Source organism: Pristis pectinata, chromosome 25 (assembly GCF_009764475.1).
Source record: "Pristis pectinata isolate sPriPec2 chromosome 25, sPriPec2.1.pri, whole genome shotgun sequence".
Lineage (NCBI taxonomy): Eukaryota > Metazoa > Chordata > Chondrichthyes > Rhinopristiformes > Pristidae > Pristis > Pristis pectinata.
The window spans coordinates 5025858-5051694 of NC_067429.1; the positions used below are offsets into that span (position 1 = coordinate 5025858).

The 25837-nt window shown below is 44.7% G+C and overlaps 1 protein-coding gene across 4 annotated transcripts in view; it reads right to left on the reverse strand.

Annotated features, from left to right (window-relative positions):
- The window catches only part of srcin1a (SRC kinase signaling inhibitor 1a), a 412726-nt gene that overhangs the window by 216340 nt on the left and 170549 nt on the right, over positions 1-25837 (reverse strand). For all 4 annotated transcript variants that reach the window (XM_052038892.1, XM_052038886.1, XM_052038890.1 and 1 more), the window contains exons 4-5: positions 20309-20592; positions 6254-6316 (exon numbers count right to left, since the gene is read on the reverse strand). In XM_052038892.1, coding sequence (XP_051894852.1) covers positions 6254-6316; positions 20309-20592 — 347 coding nt within the window. The remainder of the gene's footprint in view (positions 1-6253; positions 6317-20308; positions 20593-25837) is intronic.

Sequence of the window (25837 nt, forward strand, 5' to 3'; positions counted from 1 at the left end):
AGAGGGCATACATTTAAGGTGAGAGGGGGAAAGTTCAAAGGAGATGTGTGGGGCAATTTTTTTTTGAAACAGAGTGGTGGGTGCCTGGAATGCGCTGCCGGGGGTGGGGGTGGAGGCAGATACAATCGAGGTTTTTAAAGAGGTTCTTAGATAGGCACATGAATGTGCAGAGAATGGAGGGATGTGAACATTATGTGGGCAGAAGGGATTAGTTTAGTTAGGCATTTAATTACTCGTTTAATCAGTTTGGCACAACATCGTGGGCCGAAGGGCCTGTTCCTGTGTTCTCGGGTATATACGATGCCAACATGGTCTTTGGGAGCCCATGCAATTTAGTTGACATACACAGAGAAAGGTGACCTGTTCTGAGATTGGTGCACATTGATTCTGGAGATGGTCTCTCAAACCTGGCCCAGTGTGACAGATGGACAAAGTCAACAGCAGGCTGGCACACCTAAAATGGGTGATCTTTAATTTCCAGGTAGGGCAGCCCATAACTGCTGACCGTGGGTGCAGACAGCAGTCCTGTACCCACACCAGTGGAGAGGGAAGGAGTGCCATTAAGTGCCAATGCCTGTCATTGAAGGAATGGCCACACAAACTTCACAAGTTACAAGCATTCCTGCCCTCATGAGGGGCTGGGCAGCCCTGGTTAAAGTACTCGAGACCCCAGCCAGCCCCCGCAACCTTCATCCTCCCTCACATGAACACAACTAGCTGTCCAACTTCACCAGATAGCCGAATGCTCCTCACTCCTTGGTGTTTCAAGAGAAGTCACTCAGCCAACAGACAGAAAGAGCTTTCACTCCTGTTCCCATGGAAATCAAGTTGTCAGAGCTCAGAGCAGTGACTGAATCTGGGTCTATTCTGGTCGGTTGGCTCAAAATAACACCAACTGGACCACTCTCTCTGATGTCAGGGATCAAAGATCCTGGGCAAAGCAATAGGGATCACAAGGTTGACTTTCACTGAGAAATTTTGGGGAAGTATAAACATCCTGCAATTTATTCTATTCTCGTGCAAGAGATTAAACTGGTGGAAATGACAAAAGGGATCAGGATTTATGGTGGGATGGGGAAGGGAAGGGAGAATAAGGTACATCAAGGAGTTGAAGTGTTGGCTAAAGTTACTGTAGCTCAAGGGGAGTCAAGGTTCAGTTATTGTCATCTGCACAAGTACATGTGTGCAGAGGTGCAATGAAAATCTTACTTGCAGCAGCATCACAGGCACATAGCATCACATAAGCAGCATTCACAAGAAAAAACATAAATTAAATATAATTTTTACAAGAAAGAACACAATTAGAACAAAAAAATGTCTATTTTAGTGCAAAGTGATCATAGTAGTCATAATGTTTGCTAAACTCTAGTGATTAGGGTTGCGCTGGTTGGTTCAAGAACTGAATGCAAGGACATTTTGACAAAGCACACACACCTGAGATTTAGCATGTGAATCAGCAAGACAGCCCTGGGAAGAAGGAAGAGATTGGACAGACAATAACAGTTCACAGGATTAGGAGGGAGTTTGGTCCAGCCAGTGATATCTACATTGTTCACCCAGAGGACCAATGATGCTGGGGGTTCGACCCCCCCCCCCCACACCCCCCCACTTACCCACATTCTGGTGCAGGTTAGGTGGTATCTACTGACATCTGTTTTAGCCTTGACTTTCCCCAGTCTCAACCTGTGCCCTTCAATCCTAATCCTACAGTACAAGCACAAGGGATCTCCTGGATGCAACACCCCTCATCTGATAACCCATACACAATATTCCAATGGAATACCATCCACTCCAGGACAGAGTAGGCAGTGTTAGGACAGATGAGACAGGCTTACAGCGGTTTAATTAAGGGAGAGATAAGGAAAGTGAGAGAATTTACTCTAATTACATGGGGTTCTGACAGAGCACACCTGGAATATAATATACAGGTCTGGTCTTCCTACCAAAGGAAGGCCATGCTTGTGATAAGGGGAGCTGCAACAAACATTCACCAGATTGATTCCTGGAAGGGAGGGTTTTAAGCAGACTTGGCCTATACTCCTGAGATTTTAGAAGAATGAGAGGTGATCTCATTGAGATTTGCAGAATTTACAGGGCTTGACAGGGTAAATGAAGGGATGATGTTTGCCAAGGCTGGAGGGTCTCGAACCTGGGTTCAGTCACAAAATAAAGGGTTAGCCATTCGGAACAGGGATGAGAAGAAATATCTTCACCCAGAGGGTGGTGAATCTGAAATTCTCTATCCAGCAGGACTTGTGAAGGCTCAGTCACTGAATACAGTCCAGACAAAGATCAATAGATTTTTGAATATTAAGGGAATCGAGAGATATGGGGGAATTGAGGAAGACCAGAGATTAACTATAGGTTTTTTTTTAAATAGCAAAGCAGATGCTGCTTCTTGTATCCTTATGAAGTGGTGGAGATATTGTAATGAAATTCCAGTGCCTGGAACCTTGCCACCCAAAGGCTCAGCAGCCAGTGGTGAGGTGAAGGAAGTCAGGCATTAAGCAATGGCAGAACTGGGGAGTTACAAGGTTGGAATGGGAGAGGTGGAGATGGGGAGGATTCCGAGGGACCGCAGACACACTGATGGGAACTTTCAGATAATTCAGTCACTTTGTCACTGCATCCATAACTGAATAGTCTTAGTTTTTCTTTTCCTTCCCAGAAGTCCAAGAGCTTTCTGACAAGAGATGTCAGGCAAGGTTAAGAACATTCCAAAATCATAAACTTGATCAACAACACCTCATCTTCTGATTGGACACATGGCAGCTCTCAGAACTCAATGCCAAATTCAACAATTTCAGGCAAGCCACGTGTGTCAGATTTGGCCAGTTTTGTGCAAGGTCATCCACCTGTAACATTAACTCGGTCCTTCCTCTCCACAGATGCTGACTGGCCTCCTGGGTATTTCCAGAATTCACTTTAATTTCAGATTTCCAACATCTGCTGTGAACAGCATCTCACAGCAATGTTTTCTCTCTCTGCTGCCCTAATTTATCTCCCTCTGTTTACACCTCATCCAGTGAGATCGGTTGTGATTAACGAGCATTCATTGCCCTGGCTTAGGTGGCATCAACAGTATTGGCGTCACCCTTTCAATTTTGTCTCCACCCTGTCACAGACAATCCCTTCATCTTCTCCATGCCTCACCATAACTTAAAACACACGTAGACACCATGGCCAAGAAAGCTCAACAGCGCCTCTACTACCTCAGGAGGCTAAAGAAATTTGGCATGTCCCCATCGACCCTCACCAATATTTATCGATGCACCATAGAAAGCATCCTATCCAGATGCATCATGGCTTGGTATGGCAACTGCTTTGCCCGTGACCACAAGAAACTGCACATCAGGGAAACCAGCCTTCCCTCCATGGACTCTGTCTATACTTCTCACTGCCTTGGTAAAGCAGCCAGCATAGTCAAAGACCCTACCCACCCCGGACATTCTCTCTTCTCCCCCCTCCCACTGGGCAGAAGATACAAAAGCCTGAAAGCACGTACCACCAGGCTCAACAGCTTCTATTTCACTGTTATAAGACTATTGAATGGTTCCCAAGTACAATAAAATGGACTTGACCTCAATCTACCTCGTTATGACCTTGCACCTTATTGTATACCTGTACTTTCTCTGTAAATATAACACTTTATTCTGCATTGTCATTGTTTTACCTTGTATGACCTCAATGCACCGTGTAATGAATTGACGTGTACGAACTGTATGCAAGACACCTTTTTCGCTGTATCTCGGTACACACGACAATAATAAACCAATTCCAAACTTGTCTTTTTTATGCTTTTCCAGTTCTGATAAAAGGTCATTGAGCTGAAACATCAACTGTTTCTCTCTCTAGAGTTCCTGCCTGACCTGCTGAATATTTCCAGCATTTTTCAATTTTTATATTGAAAATCATTTCTGGTTATGTTTTCAAAGAGTTATTATCCTTCAACTTATTAAAAGATCTCAAAGATGTGACTGGTCCCAAGGCTGCCAAAGAGATTAAGTAATACCTGAAACAATGTTAGTTCCGTCAGCTTGTGTGGTGAACAGTTGAAATTGTTGTGCTGAGAAGCTGGAGCTTCAGATTGACAACGATAGGAGGTTGGTTAATATTGCAAAGAGATGAGCCAGGGCAGATAGAATCAAACTGTTTCCAGTAATGGAGAGGTTTATAACAAGAAACATGGATGGAAGATTAAATCCAAGAGATTTAGGAGAGCAGAGCAGAACCGAACCATTTTATTACAACAAGGCTGTGGAACATATAACCAGATGGAGGGTGAGATTGAAGCGAGATCAGTTCAACTGGTTAAAAATAGATTGGGTATATGGTTGAAGGGAAGGGTGAGAGAAGGAAGGACAAGGGATATGACAGGTACATGAGATCATTGTCACTGCTCGCAAGCGCAGTCAGAACCAGATGGATGATAAAATAAATGATTCCTTGTAACATTCATCCTATAGAAGCAAGACTCATTCTTCATAATACTTTGCCTCTGATTTTGATAATGGCCACTCTATTCCTGGGGTGCAGAACAGGAGAAATATCCCTCTGGGCTACCTATTGTCAATGAATAAGCTACCTATCGTCCCACTGAATTTTCTTCGATTTTATCCTAAGAAGAATATCTGGCTGGTGCCAGGAACTTAATTCGTAGGAGAGGAAGATGTCAGGGATCATACTTGTTTGTGCTGGCAAAATCAGTCAGGGAAAATGAGGAAAGAGGAACCATAATAAGAAACCATGGGGGATAAAATGAATCTAAAACTGGCAAGGGAAAGCAAAACAAAATGTGCTGGAAATCCAAAATAGAAAATGCTAGAAATACCCAGTGTATTAGGTAGCATCTGTGGAGAGAGAAATAATGAACTGAAGATATCAACTTCTTCAGTATCCAAAGTTATCCGACCTACTGAGTACTTCAAGCAGTTTCTGTTTTTATTTCTTATGTGGTGAGACGTGGTGTGTTCCGATAATTGGTCTACACTCACTCATTGCAATGTCACTCTGCAGACACAATTCATTAGTTCATTGTGTCAATGAACCAGCTAGGACTGAGAAACATATTGGTGTTTGCATAGGTTGTTAGACAGGTCTGACAGACGACCAATGGCTTAATAAACAATAGATTAAAAACCAAAAGACACAGCAAACTTCAACCAGCCAGGCTTCTGCCCATTTCAAAAGCTCTGCTTTAATGCTGGCCTTTGCCTCTTTTAGCCATGCAACAGAGTTGGGAGAGACTCCAAGTCTGGGGTGTAATGGAACATTCTGGATGGATAGATCTTGCAAAAGACTCCGGGAAACTTGACACAGCAGTTCCCATCTTCAGTGTTCCTGCTGCTGAATTCAACATCCACCCCAGCCACTCTTGTTACAACGAGGATACAGTGCATCCAGTTCTACAAGATGTACAGCAGCAATTCAACAAAGTCCTTCAAATGTTTCTCCCTGCCCCACAAACTCTACTGCTGAACAAAATAAGAACTGGCAGCATCGAGGGAACACTGTCAACTCCAAGGACACACTTGTTCCTGACTGGACACTCAGTCGGCATTCCTGGGATCCCCAGGTAAACATCACTGGGAATGCCAACTCCAGAAGAACTGTACCACTTCAAGACGACCCACTTCAATCAATCTGTTACAACCATCAGAAGCAGACAACAAAAGCCACCTTGCCACAGCATGAAATCTTGTGGAATTTCAGCAGGTTAGAAATTCAGGAGGCCTTCCTTAATTGGAGGCTAACCCTAATGCAATCGGTGTAAATATTTAACAAAATACTTAATGGAAACTGCATGAGGCAAAATATTTCAAGTTTGGGAAGGAGCTCTCCCAAATGGTTTCTCTGGAGCAAATTTGAATCCTAATAAAGTATCATGGTGCACTGATGGTTTTTAATCCAAGTATACCTAACACAGAAAAACTCATGGAGATCGGAATACACTGTGGCCAATGGACTTCAAAACTAATTCCACAAACTTTGGAACACTGAATGTTTGGAAAAGAGAGTCAAAATTTTCTGCTGATATTTCTGCTTCAAAAACATGGGATACCATCCTGACGTTTCTTCACTGGGTTTGTTAACCTTTCCTCAAATATCTTTAGTGTTCCCTGTGACTTTAATCTTGGTTGAGGTTGAATATTTGCTGCTGTGGAGCTTTTCCCCAACCCTCTTCCCCAGCTTGGCCTCAAGCCGATCCCTCCAACCTTCCATCCAATTTCCATTGGCAAGCCATCTCACTTACCTTGGCCTCGATCTTGTTCGCTCCATCCCTGAACTCACAGGCACTCCAAGCCTCGAAGCCCTGCTGTAAGAAATATTCAAAACTTTGAAGCAGAAGATCTCGCTGACATTGCAACTTAACGCATCAGTAGCTAGCACCAGTCACTTTTTGTTCTAGACACGTAGCACACTTTATCATTAAAACAGCCACATCTTTGAATTACCTCCAAATGGGGTGGGATTGACCACATTAAAAAAGGACAAATCAAAGGTCTCCCCAGACTGTTCCTCTGAATGGTTCCATACGGCATCCTCCTTTCTCCAGTGAGATTCCCAACAAACCTCATGGTAATTCAGAACACTTAGACGGGTTTTAGTGCTCCCAAGAGATTTGGACATGAAATCTAAATTCTCAGGGCAATGTATAAATGTACCAATAGGCATTAATGCTTTGATTTTGCTCTTATCCAGGCAGAAGAGACAATGTTAAGAAGAGGGCTCACACAAACCTCTTGTAAAATTCAGTCTGACTGACCGAGAAGTAAAAGCACAAATCGACCCAAGTTCCTTGAACCTTTGGGGTGTGGACTGGGATTGTTTGCTGTTGCTGGGACCCAGTTTGGCCACCCTGGACAAAAAGGAACTAATTGCCTCTGGAACATCAACTTCAGATTTCCTGCAGCTTCATGTTTTTCCACTCCAAGTCCTGAACAAAGGAACGAGGCTCCTCAATAATTCCATACAACTACGTAGCTCTTTTGTGCAAAAGACATTCAGATTCTCAAAAATATGCATTCCCTACCATCCCCCCCCCCCAACTCTCCACCTCCTGAAAGCGTCATTTAATCCGCATTGCGGCAATGCTTCTTGGAGCCAGTGTGACAAGTGACAGTGGCGCAGCTGCCTCACACCCTGAGCAACACAGTTCGATTCTGACCTCTGGTGCTGTCTGGGTGGAGTCAGTGTCATGGAGAGATACAGCATGGAAGTAGACCATCAGGTCCAAGGTGACCATCAACCACCCATTTCCAATAATCCTGGTTTTTAAAAAAAATTCTCCCCACATTCTCAGCAACACCTCCCCAGATTCTACCACTCACCTACACACTATGGACAATTTACAGTGGCCAATTAACCCAACGAGCTGCACATCTATGGGATGCAAGGGGAAACCCGAGCACCTGAAGGAAACTCACAGTCACAGAGAGAACATGGAAACTTCACACAGACAGCACCTGAGGTCAGGATTGAGCCCGGGTCTCCGACACTGTGAGGCAGCAGCTCTACCATTGTGTGCTTGCCGCATGTTCTCACTGTAATTGCATGGGATTCTCCCCAGGTGATCTGGTTCCGTCCCACATCCCAAAGTCGTGTGTTGTTTGTTAGGTAATTATCTACTGCAAATTACCCCTGGTGTAGGTGGTGATAAGAGAATCAGGGGTGTATTAGTGGGCATGTGTCAGAGAATAGGTTACAGGCAAATAGGATCGATGGGAATATTCTGAGACCCTGTAGAGACTCGATGGACTGAATGGCCTCCTTCAATGTCAGAAGGAAGTACATAACACGATGCATGAAATTCAAGGTCAATTTACAGCCAATGGTGCATTCACTAGACCACAAGATATTGAAGCGGAATTAGGCCATTTGGCCCATTGAGTCTGCTCTGTCAATCGTGGCTGATTTTTTTCCTCCCCCAACCCCATTCTCCTGCCTTCTCCCTGTAACCCTCAACCCACTAGATGCCAAACAGATGAGGTCCATGGGAACAAGACCAGAAGCACTGAGCGACCACAAGGGCACGCTGATACTCAGCCCAATGCATCAGGTCTGACACTGGCTAAATGCAATGAGATTCAACTGATGTACAGTGATGACACTGACAAAGGATCATCAATACCTTCTCCAGAATATTTTATCCAGAAATCTTTGAGGACAGAAAATGAGGCTTCTCGGTGCTGCAAGGAGCAACATTGAAGACAAAAAAAAAGCAAGGATCTGGGGGATTGCATATCGCAGTGACACTGCGAGCAACTCAAACATAATATTCAGCCACACATCAACACTAAATAGCAGTGTGGAGGACACAAAGAGGCTTCAGGGCATAGAGATGGGTGAAGTGAATGGGCTAGGATATTACAGGCAGATTATAATGGACATAAATGTAACATTATCCACCTTAGTAATGAAAGTAGAAAGACAGTCTTTTATTTTAAAAATATAGTGAAAGGATGAGAAATGTTGGGGTTATATCAGGACCCACATGTTCTTGTACAAGAATTACTGTTTGCTGGTATGGAAAGCAGTTAAGAAGTAAAAAGGTTAGTTGAGTAAAAGAGTAAAGACATCTTGTTCCAGTTACAGAGAGCCTTGGTGAGACTGCATTGAAATATTGTGCATAACTCTGGTCTCCCTGTCCACACAATGACATACGTGCAAGACAGAATGCAGCAAAAGTTGACTGGACTGATTCTGGGGAGGGACGGGTGGGTGGGTTTGCCATACAAGGAGAGATTAAGCAGAATGGACTAAACTCCCCTAGAGTTTAGAAAAATGAGAGGTGACAATGAGGGACAAAGATGTGGTGAATGCACTGAGTCATTTTCCCCAATGTTGGGGAATCGAGAATGAGAGGTACAATAATAAATTTTAAAAGACAGTTGGATAGGAAAGGTTTAGAAGGATATGGGCCAGACACAGGCAAATGGGATCACTTTAGATGAGCATCTTTGTCAGCATAGACCAGTTGGTCTGAAGGGCCTGTTTCCGTGTTTTATGACTCTACCTTATTGAAATGTACAGGGTTTGACAGGGTAGCTGTTGTACAGATGTTTCCACATGCTGGGGTGTCCAGAGCCAGGTTCATGCTGTCAAAGTTGGGGGTTAACTCAGATCAAAAGAAAAATCATTCAGAGAAAACTTTGTAAATGTCTACCTACATTATCAGTGGAGGCTCAATCACTGGTGGATGATTTTTTAAGATGTTAATGTAATCAAGGCACAGGAAGATGGCACTGAGCTAAAAGATCAGCCCTGATCTTACTGTTTGGTGTAGGTAAGAGGGGCTGAATGGCCTACCCCTCCTTCCATTTCTTTTGGTATTATCCTTTGCAATAACAGCATCTAATGTGGGGCCATCATCAAATACCTCAGCCCCTTTCCTAGTAGTTCAGCATTTCGAGGGCATTGGTCCATGCAGATTCCTCTCCCTCCGCCCAACCATCACTCCCCATTTACCCACAATGTTCCTCCAGGTAAACCTTGGTCCTTCTATTGAATAGGATTTGGCCATTCAGTCATGGCTGATTGTATCTTAACTCACCATGATTCCATAATCCCTCACTAGCTCATTTAAAAGAAAATGTATTCTCAGTTTTGGTAGTTTCCATTGTGCCTAAACCCAACAGCTTTACAGAGTTATACAGCACAGAAGTAGGCCCTTCAGTTCTCTGTGCTCATACTACCTATCTATACTAATCCCAATTATCAGCAATGGGTCCAAAGCCTTCTACATGTTGGCAATTCAAGTGCTTGTCCAGAATAGTTCTTAAATGTTATGAGTATCTGCTTCCACTGCCCACTTGTACTTCAGATTTCCACCATCTCGGCAATGAATCGATTGGGTCCCTTCTGTAGGGAGAAGGTGGTGAGGAATGGCCTGCTGGAGATCCTGAAAATTATGAAAGGGTTTGATAGGAATGTGGAGAGGTGTGGGAAAGCATGACTGGTGGCCAGCAATACAAGATGGTCAACAGGAAATCCTGCAGCACATTCAGGAGAAACTGTTTTAACCCAAGAGCAATGGGAATGTGAAACCTGATACCAGAGAGAGTGGTTGCAGCAAAACAGATCAATGTACGTGGTGTACTGGACAGCACATAAGGGAGAGGGTCATGCTGGTAGATTTAATTGAGGAGGGATATGAGGGGGTATGGGCAGAGTGTAAATGGCAGCATGGAATGGTGGGGCCAGATAGCCCTCTCTGTGCAGTATATCCTGTACTTCCTCATGTCCACACCCTTCCCTTCCAGTAAACAGCCCAGCTTCAGAAGCGAGAGTAAGGCATAGTAAGGAAGGTTGATCTGTCACTTAAGCTCTAACACACATCCACTTGTCCCCAGCACCAACAATTATTCTTAATTATCCATTACCTTTCCTGCCTGTCACCGTATCGCAGATGTTCCCTCCCCGTATTCTCTCCTGATCCCCTCTTCCTCTACATGTTACAACTTGTTTCATCTGTTCAACTTGTTTCATCCAATTTGGATGAAACATCTAAGCCCCAATATGTTAATTCAGTTCCTTGCTCCATAGATGCTGTCAGGCCACTGAATATATCCAACATATTCTGTTTTTATTTCTTATTTTCAGGATCTGCAGAATTTTGCTTTAAACAAGTGGATCTCCAAGTGACCTAGCAGCCCTGACCTTGCAGCGAGAATGGCAGCAGATTTCTAATGTGGAAAAAATTGCTTTCCAATCTCACTCTTGATGAGCACAGTCGAATTTTAAGACCGTAACATTTTGTTCTCCATTGACCCAGTGGAGGATATTGTTCCTTCACGTCCATCCAGTAAAATCCCTCCAGCATTGCAAACATCTCGACTACTGCCTGTGTCATGAGGCTGCCCTCAAAATCTAACCTCCTCGTAGTTGGCATCACTCACGTTCATCTCATGACTGACCTCAGCCACACGCCTCACACGCAACATCACTGGAAAGTGGTTTAGTGCTGGGAAAATATCCCTCGACTGAGTTAGACTGATAGAGGGGTTGTTGGAGTCACTGAAGCTTTTCTCTGACTGCAGTCCTACTCTTCGAAACACAGTTGCCATAACACCACAACTGTGGATGATGGGATGAAGTTAAATGGACCATGGGCACCTGATATACAATGAAGTGATTGCACAGATCAGCTCAATACCCTCAAGGTCTTTTACTGTGTTGACTGACCAACATATCCATTGACTCTAAAGGTCCTTCACTGTTAATGGCCCATGTTTAATGAAAATTTCATTTAAAGCACATTTTTTTTTGAGATCCAAGCTTTAATCTGGAGGTTCAGCAGTGATAAACAATCCACCATACATTAATGATCTTGGTATTTTGCATTTCCACTTGTTTGGAAGGATGAAGGAATAAATTATAGTAACATTAACTAGATAGGCATAGTCCCTTGCGGTGAAAAGATCATGAAGTGATCCAGTTGGGTTTAGATGATTAAGGGAGGTTAGCAGGGCAGATCAATGTTTCCTCTGGAAGGGGAGGTGCAGACAAAGGGGAAATTCTTGGGATTGATGTTCAGAAGCACCTCCTCACTCAAAGGGCAGTGGACCAAAATCATGGTTATCCACAAGGATGGAGTTAAAAGTGCAGATGGGATACAATCCCGTTAAAAAGCAGAGTTGATTCAGGAGCTGGAATGGTCTACTTTTGCTCCAGCCCTCTCAGGAACAACAAATTCCAGAGGCATTTGAACTGACACAGGAATCAGGACTGTGGATCCATGGTTAACTAAAACTAAAGTCAGATGGATAGGTTCATGTTAAACTGAAGTGTATGGAAGAGAGATGAGTAAATGGAGCTGAGATACAGACTTGCCACGAGCAGAATAAATAGTGGAAACATCAGTTCTTACATTTCAGGTTGCCCATTGGGTGGAATCTGGGGATTTACCCTTAACTGATTGGGATAGTTTATTCTCCTGGCTACAAAACCAAAGGTCCACAAACTTTTCTACTCTCGTTGTTTTTGTCATATTTCCATGCCAACAATTACCATTGCAACACCAACAACAACAACTCCAAGTGAGGCCAAGCATGGGTTTGATGCCAACTGAAGCTTGACATAAACAGTGGAGGTTGTCAGCAGAGAAGCAGCTGAATGCCTTTAATTCTGGTGAAACGATTCAGCCTGATCACTTCTAGAAAGATTGCCAACTTGTTCTTGTGGCAATCTTCCCGGTGGATTTATGACTTAAACGAGCAGAGGAAGTTACCATTCCCCCTTTCCCACCCTTCAGGTGTCCAAACACCAGAAGGCAACTAATGTACCAGTGTTCCCTGAACTAAACACAATGATGCTGGAGGAACTCAGCAGGCCAGGCAGCATCTGTGGAGAAAAAGCAGGCGGTCAACATTTTAGGTCCTGACCCAAAACATTGACCGCCTGTTTTTCTCCATAGATGCTGCCTGCCTGCGGAATTCCTCCAGCATCAGCGTGTTTCTCATCTAGATTCCAGCATCTGCAGTCCTATATTTCTCTGTTCCCTGAAATAACTATGGTCAAATTTAGAACCTAATTACACCTTGATACACATCCAGCAGTTAACTGACCTTTTATGCAAGATAACTTGAATATATAAATTAATACAACCCCTTTGAAACCAATTCTGGAATATTAGTTACAGGTTTGTTCTCCCCACCTGGGGAAGTTATACTTATGATGGACAGACTACAGCATAGATTCACCAGATCGATTCCTGAGATAACGGGATTGCCCTTCGAAGAGAAATTAAACAGACCGAGTTTAAACTCTTTTCAGTGCAGAAGAGTGAGAGGTGACCTCATTGAAACATGCAAAATTCTAATGGGGCTTGATAGTGTAGATGCAAATCAAAAACTGCAGATTCTAGAAATACTAAATAAAAACAGAAAATACTGGAAAATTCAGCAGGTCAGGCAGCATCTGAGAGAGAGAAAACAGAGTTAATGTTTCAAGTAAATGGTCGACAACCTGCAAAGTTAACTCAGCTCCTGTGGTCAAAGTCACAAAATAAGAAATAAGAGGAGGAAATGGTGGAACTTAACAAGTCCGGCAGCATCTAGGGAGAAAGAAACATGAATTAAACATTTCAAGTCAGGGACAGAAGTTCAGGCTATGGGGAAAAAGTCTTCGACCAGAAATGCCATGTTTCTCTCTCCACACAGGTTACCTGATGACCTGAATACTTCCAGCATTTTCTGTTTTTAATCCTAAATTTTCTGTATCTGCAGATCTTTGCTTCTTAAAATAAGGGGGTCGGCCTTACAGAATTGAAATGAAAATAAATATCTGCATCCAGAGGGTAATGAATCCTTGGAAGTCTATATCTAGAAGTGCTGGAGATGAGCTGTGCAGCATTTCCAAGACAGAACTTGATAGATTCTTGAATATTAAGGGAATCGAGAGTTTATGGAGTTTGAACTGAAAGTGCTACTGAGATAAAAGATTAATCATCTCACGGAAGAGCAGGCATGAGGGGCCAAATGGCCTTCTATTTCTTATTGCGAAGAGAATTAGAAAAACTAAGGGAAAAATAATTGTGGGCTGTGTAGAAAGAAAGGAGGAAAACTAGGGAAAACAAAACGGAACAAAGAAATTTATATAGATCTTTTTAAATTCCTTTCCAAATGTCTGAAAGTGTTTTGCAGCCAATGAAAACTTTTGAAGAGTAGTCATTCAATGCAAGGAACACAGCAGCCAATTTGTACACAGCAGCTCCAGATAACGACCAGATAAAGTGTTCCTGACGGTGATTACGTTACAAGTGTTATTCAGGAGCAAAGCAGCAGAGCAGAAGGAAAAATTGGATGGCTCTATCAAGTCATGTCAGGTCCATTGTCATATGCAGAAGTGCAATGAAAAATTTACTTGCAGCAGCATCACAGACACCATGCATTAGAGATTCCAACATTCACAAGAAAAATAAATTAAACACAAGTTATACAAAATTATACAAGAAAGAATGCAATTAGAACAAAAATAAACATAGTCCATTGTAGTGCAAAGCTGTCAAAGTGGTCATAGTTTACTACTCTGAGTCTGTGATTAGGGTTGTGCAGGTTGGTTCAAGAACTGAACGGTTGAAGGGAAGTAGCTGTTCTTGAACCTGGTGGTGTGGGACTTCAGGCTTCTGTACCTCCTGCCCGATGGTAGCTGCAAGATGGCAGCATGGCCCGGATGGTGGGGATCTTTGATGACAGGTGCTGCCTTCTTGAGGCAGCAGCTCCTGTAGATACCACCGATGGTGGGGAGGGATGTGCCTGTGAAGTATTAGGCTGAGTCCACTACTCTCTGCAGCTTCTTACATTCCTGTGCATTCGAATTGCAACCAGTCAGGACATTTTCAACAGTACATCTATAGAAGTTTGTCAGAGTGTTCGGTGACAAGCTGAACTTCCTTAGCCTTCTTAGGAAGCAGAGACACTGGCACATCTTCCTTGTGATTGCATCTATGTGCTGGGCCCAGGACAGGTCATCCGATATGTTAACAACCCAGGAACTTAAAGCTGCTGACGTCACCACCGCCAATCCCCCAACATAGAATGGAGCACGTTTGCCCTCCTTCCCCTTCCTGATGTCAACGATCAGTTCTTTATTTTTACTGACGTTGAGTGAGAGGTTGTTGTTGTGGCTCCACTCAACCAGGTGTCCTACCTCGCTCCTGTACACCACCTGCGATTTGCCCAGGTATCGTCAGTGAATTTGTATATGGTTCCATTTAAGAGCTGGCACAAGTAAAATGGGCCGAATGTTCCTCCTCCTCAGCAGAGTCATGTAATGAATCTACTGATGAAGGGGCTGAATTGTGGCCACTGGTGTACCTAGTTGAGAATTTTAGTGGTGCATATGATTTTCACGTCCCCGCCCCCGCTATTCCTGGCTCAGTGCAGCATTTGGGAGAACCAATCAGACTGCTGCCATCTTCACACTGCAGATGATGTCTCAGACCCCAGCTGAGCTCACGTCATCACAGCATGTCAACAGCCACTATGCTTCAATGTGCAACACCAAGGATGCCTGCTTGCTGAATACATCAGACACTCAGCAAAGATATCTGTACTCAGCCTGGTAGGTTTCAGGGACCACACCTGCGCTGCACAGACGGCAGATGGAGACATGCAAAGTCTCACCTTTATTTTTGGAGTCAGATGCACAGGCATTTCTCAGAAGGATTTGTGTAATAACCCAGGCTCTGGATTTTCAATGCAAGGCACAAATATTCCACCAAGCTCAAAACAGATTGAACAAAGTCAGCAATACATGAATGACATACAAGCCCAAAGATGGGCTTCAGGCCTGAAGCCATTGGTCCTTTCCTGGTAAATGTTTCTTCTGGGCTCAGTTGGAAAGCACCCTCTTCTCCGAGTTGGCCAATTGTGGGTTACCCCCCTCCCCCCCCACACTTCTGGTTGCCCCATTTTAGGAAGGATGTGGAGGCTTTGGAGAGGGTGCAGAAGAGGTTCATCAGGATGCTGCCTGGATTAGAGACTGGTGCTAGAAGGAGAGGTTGGACAAACCTGGGTTGTTTTCTCTGGAGCAGCAGAGGCTGTGGGGAGATCTGATAGAGGTTTATAAGATTATGAGAGGCAGAGAGAGAGTAGACAGCTGGTATCTTTTCCCCAGGGTTGAAATGTCTAATACCAGAGGGCATGCATTCAAGGTGAGAGGGGGCAAGTTCAAAGGAGATGTGCAGGGCACGTTTTTAACTTATAGGCACAGAGTGTGGTGGGTGCCTGGAATGTGCTGCCAGGGGTGGTGATGGAGGCAGATACAATAGGGGCGTTCAAGAGGCTCAGACAATGGAAGGGTATGAAGACAGAAGGGATTCGTTTAGCCGGGCATTGATTCACAACATTCTGGGCCGAAGGGCCTCTTCCAGTACTGTACCGTTCTATGTTCAGGGACACGAGATGAAATCCAGGCTGGTGAGTCCAGAGCAGCACCGAGGGAGAGCTACGAGGTTGGAGCCGGCAGCTTTGTTCACCTGCTGCCCTCCGCAGTGCATGAAGACCCCACTGAAGTTAAGGAAGAGAAGTAGGATCCTGACTAGTGTCCTAGCCAAGGTTGATTCCAGAGACAACTGGTCACTTATCTGATCTGGTGATCAATTCATTGCTGTTTGTGGGAGCTTGCTGTGCACAAAATGGCTCACCAGTTTCCTACATTATGAGCACTCTCAGATTACAACATTCACCTTCTTTCAAAAAGCCCTTCAGAGTCCTAAAGTATGTTATAACCAGAGTTCTGAAAAGAGCCACTTAAGCAATGTTCTTTCACTTCACTCACGTGTTCATGGGGAATGATTTTGAACAAAGCTTCTTTTTTTAAAAATAGCTGACGTCTTGTGTGAGTGGCTGATGCGAGGTAGGTGTGGGAGGGTGATAAAGTATCAAAGTGAACACTTATGGCTGGAAATTAAAACAGAATGCCAGAAATTCTCAGCAGGTCAGGCAGTGTCTACGGAGAGAAAAATAGTGTTAACTTAAAAGGTCTCAACACAATTCACAGCTTCTCACCCTCCATCCATAATTCTAGTTGAAGTCCCACCAACTCTGGAATACAAAGCAAACTGCTGGAGGAAATCAGCCGGTCGAGCAGCATCTGTGGAGGTAGAGGGACGGTTGACGTTTCGGGTCGAGACCCTGCATCAGGGTTGTGAGTGTAGAGGGGAGATAGAGGGGTGAGAGGGAGGGACTGGCGGGTGAGAGTGGTACCAGGTGAGCAGAGGGATGATGGACGGATGAAGCCAGAGAGGGTGGAATTGAGACACAGAGGCAGGTGGGAGATGGGGGGGGGATGAGGAAAGAGAACAAAAGTGGAACCATGTAGGGGGGGGGGGGGGGGGGGGGGGGGAGGTCAAGACAGAGGCTGGAAGGTGTTAAGTGGATTCAAGAGGCTGCAGACAGTAGAACCTGATCAACAAAGAAGGTGACGTGAAACCAGGGATGGATGACAGGCAGATGGAAGCAGGTGAGGGAGGGGAAGGACACTGGGTGACAGAACGCTGGGAGAATATGTGTGGATCAAAAGAGAGAAAGGAGTACAGGGAGAGTGGGCTACCTGAAGATGGATAATTCAACGTTCGTACCATGGGGTTGTAGACCACCCATGCAGAATGTCTTCAGAACAACACCTCACCCATCTCTACCCATCATTGATTTGCCCAGCACAATACAACCACCTGCAATTCACCAACACAAAGGCTGAACTGAAGATTGAAGCTGCCTGGGTCTTATTCCCACTGCCTGCACAAGTGGTGCTCTCACTCTCTCTCTGCTGCTAATGTCCTCCTCATGTAAAAAAAAACCCAGCCTGACCCTACCAACACTCCCCCTTCCCATCACAGTCACTCTCAACCCTCGGGTTTCTTCCACATCCCAGAGTTTCCTGTTCATTGGTGTGTTATGGAAGTTCCCCAAGTCCCATACTCAAGGAGAGGAGAATTCATCTTCAGCCCGAGAAAGCAGGGAGAATGCCTACGTCACAGCCTTCCCTATCGTACAGGCATTCAGATATTAAACCCATGCTATCCCCAGCAAATTCCAGACAGCAGCACTTGGCTGAAACCCTGGAGACCATCAATGAGACCATCAATGACACTACCCCACCTCCCCCACCCAAGCACACACATAGAACATACCTCCCGTGGGTCCTGTTCTTCACCAACCTATCCAAGTCCCTCTAACCCCATTTGAGCGCTCTCCCAATCCCCTCTCATAACCCATTCATTCGGTAGCAACACTCCCCAAGTGCAGGAAGAGGGCTGCTTGTATTGTAGCATGTCTCTTTAAGAGGTGACCACAAAGACCACACCTACTACCTACATGCTGGGAACTTGCAAATGGTCACGAGGGAACTCCGTGCAGAAATGGACAACGTCAGGAAAACCTGGGAATAGAGTTGTGGAAAGTTTGCAATTGGATTTCTCACTCATTATGTGACTTTCACAACGTTCGGAATGATCCACAAATACCATTGTCACCAAATACAAAAGTAGTGGAGCAATTTCCAGGTCCAGGTACTTCTAAGCTAATCCTATTGTAAACTACCCCAAAAACAGCAAGGCTTGTTGCAATGGTTTGTTTAAATGATAATTAACTGGTTCAGGCCCTTGAGAAGTTGGTGGTGAATCATCTGCTTGAATGTCTCTAGTTCTTCTTGTGAAAGAGTGAGTTTCTAAACAGCACAAAGTCATTACCATGTTAACATCTCTGGCACTAAAAACCTAATTTTATAGATGTGTATTCTGATTTAAGAGACCTAATGATTATATACACTTTCTTATACTGTGAGCAACTTTGGGCCCTGTATCTACTAGGAAAGATGTGCTTGCCTGTAGAGGGTCCAGAGGAGGTTCACAAGAATGATCCCGGGAATTAAAGGCTTAATGAACGGACAAGCGTTTGATGGCTCTGGGCCTGCACGTCGGTGGAGTTCAGAAGGCTGGGGGGGGGGGGGGGGGGGGGGGGGGGGGGGCCCCGGGGGGGGGGGGGGGGGGGGGGGGGGGGGGGGGTGGTGGAGGGGTTGAATCTCATAACCTACCAAATATTGGAAGGCCTGAATAGAGGTGGACATGGATATTTCCATCAGTGGAGAGTCTAGGATCTGAGGGCACAGCCTCAGAATAAAGGGAAGTCTGTTTCAAACTGAGATGAGGAGGAATTTCTTCAGCCAGAGGAGGGCGGTGAATCTGTGGAATTTGTTGCCACGGACGGCGGTGGAGGCCAAGTCATTGGGTGTACTTAAGGCAGAGATTGATAGGTTCTTGATTGGTAAGGGGGTTAAGGGAAGAAGGTGGGAGAATGGGGTTGGGGGAGAAAAGAAATCAGCCATGATTGAATGACAGACCAGACTCGATGGGCCAAATGGCCTAATTCTGCTCCGATATCTTATGGTCTTAAGGGTCTACATTTCTGCTTCCACTTCAGGTTCAGGTTCATGATTTTGTTCCAACCTTTGTTGAACTTTCTATAAAATGTTTAATATTTTAATTATTCCTGGTTTATTGAGAGAATTTTTCAGTGTGATGGGCTGCTCAGTAGCTTGACAACATCAGTGCTGCTGGAAGCCAGATGGCTATTGGAGAATGGGAGATCCACACCGGATCATTGGAAGCTCGTGGGCAGAGGGAGCTTCAGCACTGACACCAAGATCGAGGCCTTTATTGCGAGGGACATTACTGCACCTACATTAGGTACAACAGGAGTCACACCAGGATGAAGTGAGCATTCCGATATCATTGAAGTGTCCAGCACAATGCGAACACTCGTGATGCTTCAACAAAAAGGGTGGAACTGAAGACTGAAGCTGCTGCCTGGGTCTTACTCCCACAGCCAGTACAAGTGCTGTTCACTCTGCTGTTACAGTCTCCTTTTACAAAAATTCCATAACCACTGCCATCCGAAAACCCAGCCTTCTTTTCTTCCCAGTTCCCACCATGATCATTCTCAACATCCCACCTCGAGCTACTGATCTCTGCCACATCTCAAGAGTTTCCTGCTCTCAGCTGCATTGCAGATGTCACTCATGTCCCCTGCTCAAGAGGAGACATCACCTACATTTGCTTCAGCCCGCAGGAGCAGGGAGAGTGGGCACAGGTATTTGCCTGCATTGTACAGGCATTCGGATATTACACCCATGTCCTTCCTATGCCGATCCCACAGCAGTGCCCAACCGTGCGACTTAATGGATGCTCTTCTCAAGATATCCATTAACTCACCAGTTTTCCCAAACCACAGAAGCCTTGCATTTCTATAGTGCCTTTAGATCCCTTTCAAGATATCCTTAAGGATTTTACAACTATTGAAGTACTTTGCAAGTGTGTAATGTGGAGAACACACAGGAATCCCCAATGTGCACCAATGAAAAGATAATCGATCTTTGAATAACACTGCCCAGGACATAGGGGATAACGCCCCCCACTTCGAAGCAGTGCAATGGGAGCCTTCACATCCACCTCAAAAGGAGGCCACATCTCTGAAGGAAGCCACCAGTGACAGTACACACGAGCCACTGAGAGTCAGCCTAGACTTTTCCACTTGAGGCTTCAGTGGGACTTGAACCCATAATATTCTGGCTGAAAAGCAAGAGTGTCACAGATATCAATTGGCCTTCATGGAGAATTTAGGACCCAGCATGAATCAGTTTTAAACTCAGGTCTCAAATGAAAGAACAGAACACAGCTCCCTGGGACATCCAAATCCAATTTAAGGCATTTAAAACTGAATCAGTCTTTAAGCTACAAGGTTCATATCTGCTATTGCAACACTACTGCTCCCCTACGACGCAATGGGAGGTAATATTCTTGAGGTACCTGTTCCCTGAGGCGTTCCTGTTGCCCGCGAATCGCAGTGGCGTGGTGAGGATACTTGTGCTTCAGGTGATCCAGGAAGGCTTCCCTCTTCCTTTCCATGTCCGACTTCTGCATGCCAGTGAGCGCCTCCAGGCTCTGCGCGGCGATCACCGTGTGCCGCCGCTCGGAGGTGTGGACCAGGCCGACGTTGGAGAAGCGCCGGGTTCCGTTCCCCAGGGTCCTGTACTCCCTGGGGTACTCGGCATCATCGGCGGAGATCATGTGCGAGCTGGACTTGTCCGAATCTGGAGGGGGGACGAGAAGGGGCTGTTACCGACAACGGTTGCATCGTCGCAAATCACTGGACACCTCCCAGATGGAGCACTGTGCCCAACTCCAGACACCGCGCTTTAGGAAAAATGATGGGGCTGTGGCCAGAATGGTCACAGGGACAAGGTCAGGTTGGACCGATTGACCAACTGCAATGCAGTCAAGAACATGAAAGGTTTCCAGTCTCAAATACTTCTATTTTGGGGGCAAATAGGACTAGCTTAGATGGGCACGTTGGCTGGCATGGACCAGTTGTGCCGAAGGGCCTGTTTCCATGCTTAGTGACTCAGGCAACGAGCACAAGCTCCACCCGTCCTCAGTGGACTGGGAGACAAATGTGTTCACCATGGAAAGTATATTCCATTACCCTTCAGCCAGCAGGTGACCCCCTAGTCCCCAGAGAAACACCCTGATGTACAGCAGTTTCAACATCACTCAGAAGTACCTTCCCAACTTCATCATCCAACCAATTCCCACTGATACTTTGCCTCAAGCTAAGTGGATTTTTTCATAAGTTATATATAATTCTAGCCAAGAACCACTGACTAAATATAGACATCCCTTCGAGCGACTAACTCCTATAGTACCACTTGCTAGCACATTTCCCTCTTTTACTCTATCCACTCCTGGTCTAATATTAAACCAGCCACAAACGCAGCAAGTATCTCTGCTCTCTAATTGCCACGCAACACCCTCCTTCATTGAAGTTAGGTGCTGTTAAAAGTGGTTCCAGCTGCAAGATTCATACTACCATTGCCAGAGTAACAAGTTGCTTCCAAATGGATAAGCTCACAATTCTGACAGGAAACAAAAATTGTTTTTTGCCTCAGCTCAATCAGTGCAGCTGCGGAGATAAGCAAGGGTCCTGACACAGGGCTGGGCTGTATCAGCTCTGGTTTATGTCTGCTTTTATCTCAGCAGTTAAAAAAACATTAAGAAACAACAAGGAAGACAGAAGATAAGATCATAAAAGTGCCAAAAGTAAATAGTATTTGAAAAGAGAAAAGGCAGTCAAGCATAAATACATTTCCTAAAACTCAGTACATAGAATGTACTTGAAATATTGGTCTCTCCTTCAATTGCCAGAGCTATTCATTGGTTTACTCAGTCTACTTGTACAGAGCCAGGTCACAGCTGCCTTCAGCACTCACCAGAGTCGGCTAATGCAGCTCCATCACACAGTTCAGACCATAACTTTGTCAAGACAGTCAAACAGTTAACAAAATCCATTATATCTGCAAGAGCATTTTTTTCAACCAAAATAGAAGTATTTGACAGACCATTACTGCTTGCTGAAGATTTCTCTCTTCGTACAAGTGGACAGATACAAAAATAATGAGAGAGGGTGTCAGTAAGGGAAGGCATTAGGGATTACAAGGACACAGCCTCTTATCAGCAAGCAGAAAGAGCTGATTCACCAAACAGACCCAGAGAATGTACAAGATAATAGAGTGCTGAATGGAGCAACTTTTGATTAATTTTGAACAAATGAAACACATCATTCACAGCCAATTACAGTGACGGGGTCTGTGCAATAACAACTTACATTTCTGTAGTATCCATCTTTGAGAGAGTAACATGTCTGGGTATTTTGTGGCTGAATGGATATCAAACATTTGAGGCCTGGGGTGGTGGGGGGGGGGGGGGAGTTGTTGTTGGGGAAGGGGGAAAGAAGGAAATTTAAAGGAAACAGCCAAGGAGACTTGTAAACACAGGACAGTGAGGCAGGGGCACTATGGAAAAGATTTGCAGAGGAAAAGATAAAACTGCTGAAAAGAATAAGTGGAAAAAGACTGCAGTGATAAGCAGAGGCACTGACGCTCTGTAAAGTTTGACGGAGTAGGTTAATTGTCACAAGATAACAGAGAAATTTGAATAGACATTTTCCAGCCAACTCCTTATTCTCTCCTCACACCCTGCAGGCCAGTCTTCCAGCTGATGGAAAGTCATCACATGACCCTATGCCTTAACCCTTTGCTATTGGTCACCCAAAATGTCAATCATCTTGCTGCCCCAGCTTCCCATACCAATCAGAAAGCCAACAGACTCATCAATACTCACTGGGTATTTCCTGCCTACCAGCTAAACAGCTGATTTCTTCCTCCCAGATTCATTATTTCTACAATTATTAAACAATAGTATTCAAAAGTTGAAATAAAAACATTGTGTTTTTCTTCTCTAAATTGCTCATTTAATTCCCAGAAACTAGAGCCTCCAACCCAGTAATACTGGTCCTGGGGGGTATCAGCTGGTCACTGTGCATTGTGGAATTGGGCTTGAACAGTATTGATTAAAGAACAACAATCACCTCCTTTCCACCAATGGCTTCATTGAGCAACAGTGATCTAACCATGGTACTTGGGCTCAACCAGGATTGGTGGAATTACCTCCAGGTCTGGCCTCCCTCTGCAGTCACACTGTGGGGTCTTAATTCAGGAATGTAATTGGTAATTGGTCTACTATTGTCACATGGAAGCGAGATACAGTAAAAAGCTTTGTTTTGCATGCCATCCACTCAGATCATGTTACTTTGAGGTAGTACAAATGGAAAAGCAATAACAGAATGCAGAATAAAGTGTTACAGGAAGTGCAGTGCAGGCAGACAATAAGGTGCAAGAGCCACAACGAGGTAGATTGTGAGGTCAAGAGTTGGTCTTTATTGTACACTGTCGGTGCATACATAGGAGCGTTGGACAGAAGAATTCCGATTAGTCCTTTGATCTTCATCTACCATTCAATGTTATTGTGTTTGATCAGAGACCTAATTCCAAGTATCCCTTAACAACTAGGTTTATTAAAAATCTATCCATTTTAATTTAAACCTGAGAACTGACCTAGCTTTGTGTGTGGTCGCTCTGTCTTTAACCACTCAGACAAGCCATTTGGCCCACAGATCTATGCTGATGTGTATTTCCTAATACAAGACCCTTACCATCTTTCCTCCTCTAATTCCATGAATAAATCCTTTCACTCCCATCTCATCCAGCTTCCCCCTCTTGTTATTTGCCTCTACTCATAGAAGCCAGTTCCACGTCGCAGCAAGCTCTGGGTGGAGATTTTCCCAAATTTCCTCCTGGACTTATTGGTTATAAACTTATATCTGCGACTTTCCAAAATCTGCCTGCCCACAATTTAAAACATTGCCACATCTACCCTGTCAAACCATTTCGTCATTTTAAAGGTGTCTCTCGGACCACTCAGACTACTCTTTTCTAGAGATCAGTCAGGCAGGTAGTCAGGCAGTCAGTCAGGCACGGTAGTGTAGCGGTTAGTGCAACACTTTACAGCGCCAGCGACCCAGGTTCAATTCCGGCCACTGTCTGTAAGGAGTTTGTACGTTTTCCCCATGTCTGCGTGGGTTTCCTCCGGGTGCTCCAGTTTCCTCCCACATTCCAAAGACGTACGAGTTAGAAAGTTGTGGGCATGCTATGCTGGTGCCAGAAGTGTGGTGACACTTGCGGGCTGCCCCCAGAACACTCTACGCAAAAGATGCATTTCGCTATGTGTTTCAATGTGCATGTGACTAGTAAAGATATCTGATCTTATTAGAGATGTTACCTCCAGCCTGAACAATCTGTCCCATCAGGTTTAATCTTCAGTTCTAGAGAAACGTTTTTTGTTCTTGCTCTGTTGGCTTGAAGCTCTTCTTATAACATGGAGACCAGCGCTCCACTTGTGGTCTGGCCATGGTGTCCAAGCATGTTGGGGCATTCCTTTACAGGCTACAATGGTAATGAATTCAGCTTTCTTGGTCATTAATGTAAACTTATTGATGACTACACATATTGATGTTCTGACTTACAATTCAGTCAGCAAAACAATATGCACCAAGTGGCAATAACATCCTGATACCTGTTGCTATTGACTGAAGTGAACCACCCAGCACAGAGGCAGGAACAGAGCATGAAATGCCAACCACATCAGGCGTGATTCAGTAATATATGCCAACTGGACAGTCCCCTCTTGTCTCCCACAATCCTTCCCACAAATCTCCTGTGCCTCACACCCCCACCACCCAACCACACAGGTCACTGGGTCGAGCTTCCTCCAATATGGTTAACCTGGAAAAACCCGGTTAACGCCGAAAACAGTGCTTGCCTCTGGCCACTGAATCCGGCAAATTATGGTTGGCAACTCTCCAGGAATAACCTGGAGTCTCTAAGAATTGAAGGTTAATCTCCATATGCAGAACAATCAGCGTTGAATATTTTTTTTATTTTCTTTGACGATTTTCTTTATTTTCCATGTCATTTTCATTGATTGGTTGTAAAAATATTGGTGAAGGGGAAGACAAGTCATTTGAGTAACAAAGAATTTATTTTTTAATTGGTCAGAGTGCTCAGAGGTAGGACCAATGGCAGGAGTGAGATGGAGGGAGGCGAACAGTTATCGCACGAAGGTCACATGATGAAGTCTCCATGGAATGGACCCAGAGTTGGCAAAACAAGCAAAAAGATCACATCTGTCCAGCTGATTTCTTACACTCCCTGGTTATAAACATCATCAGGGTCAAAGGACAACTGGACGTTAAAATGTTCATTGAAGAAATAAGCTTGATAAGCTTTGCAGGTCACAAGTTAGCCTTAAATTTAAGTATTACATCCAACTTTGAGCCCTAGGTATAGGAAAGAAGTAATAGTGTTGAAGGGGTACAGAGGACTACAAGGGCTCAGCAACTTTGGTTTGTGAAGAAGGTGGAGAAGTTGCAATCGTTCTCCCTAAGATCAAAGAAGATTTAAGTTATAAATGAAAAAGAGGTTCAGAATGCTTTGGGGCTTTGATGAGAGCAAGAAGGGTGAGAGTGTTTCCTCTGATCAATGAGTGAGTAACCAGGTCAAAGGTGGGAAATAATTGGCAATGAGCTGGAGGTTAAGTGAGGAGAATTTTTCTCATATTGGTGTGGACAGAGTTTCAAGATAAGGGGCCAGTGAGTTAAAACCAAGAAATATCTTCTCACAGAAGGAGGTGAATCTCTGGAATTCTTTACCCTGGAGAGTTGTGGAGGATAGCTCATGAGAAGTATTTAAAGAGGACGTAGATACATTTTTGAAAGATGGGGAGACTGAGAACATTGGGGATGTGGTACAGAGGAGGAACTGAGGCCTGGGATCATGTTGAATGGCGGGGAAGGCTTGATGAACCAGGCTGATCTCTCCTGCTCCTACTTACTTGTATCCTTGTGTGATGATTGCAATGATCCACAATGCACCGCCTGACACG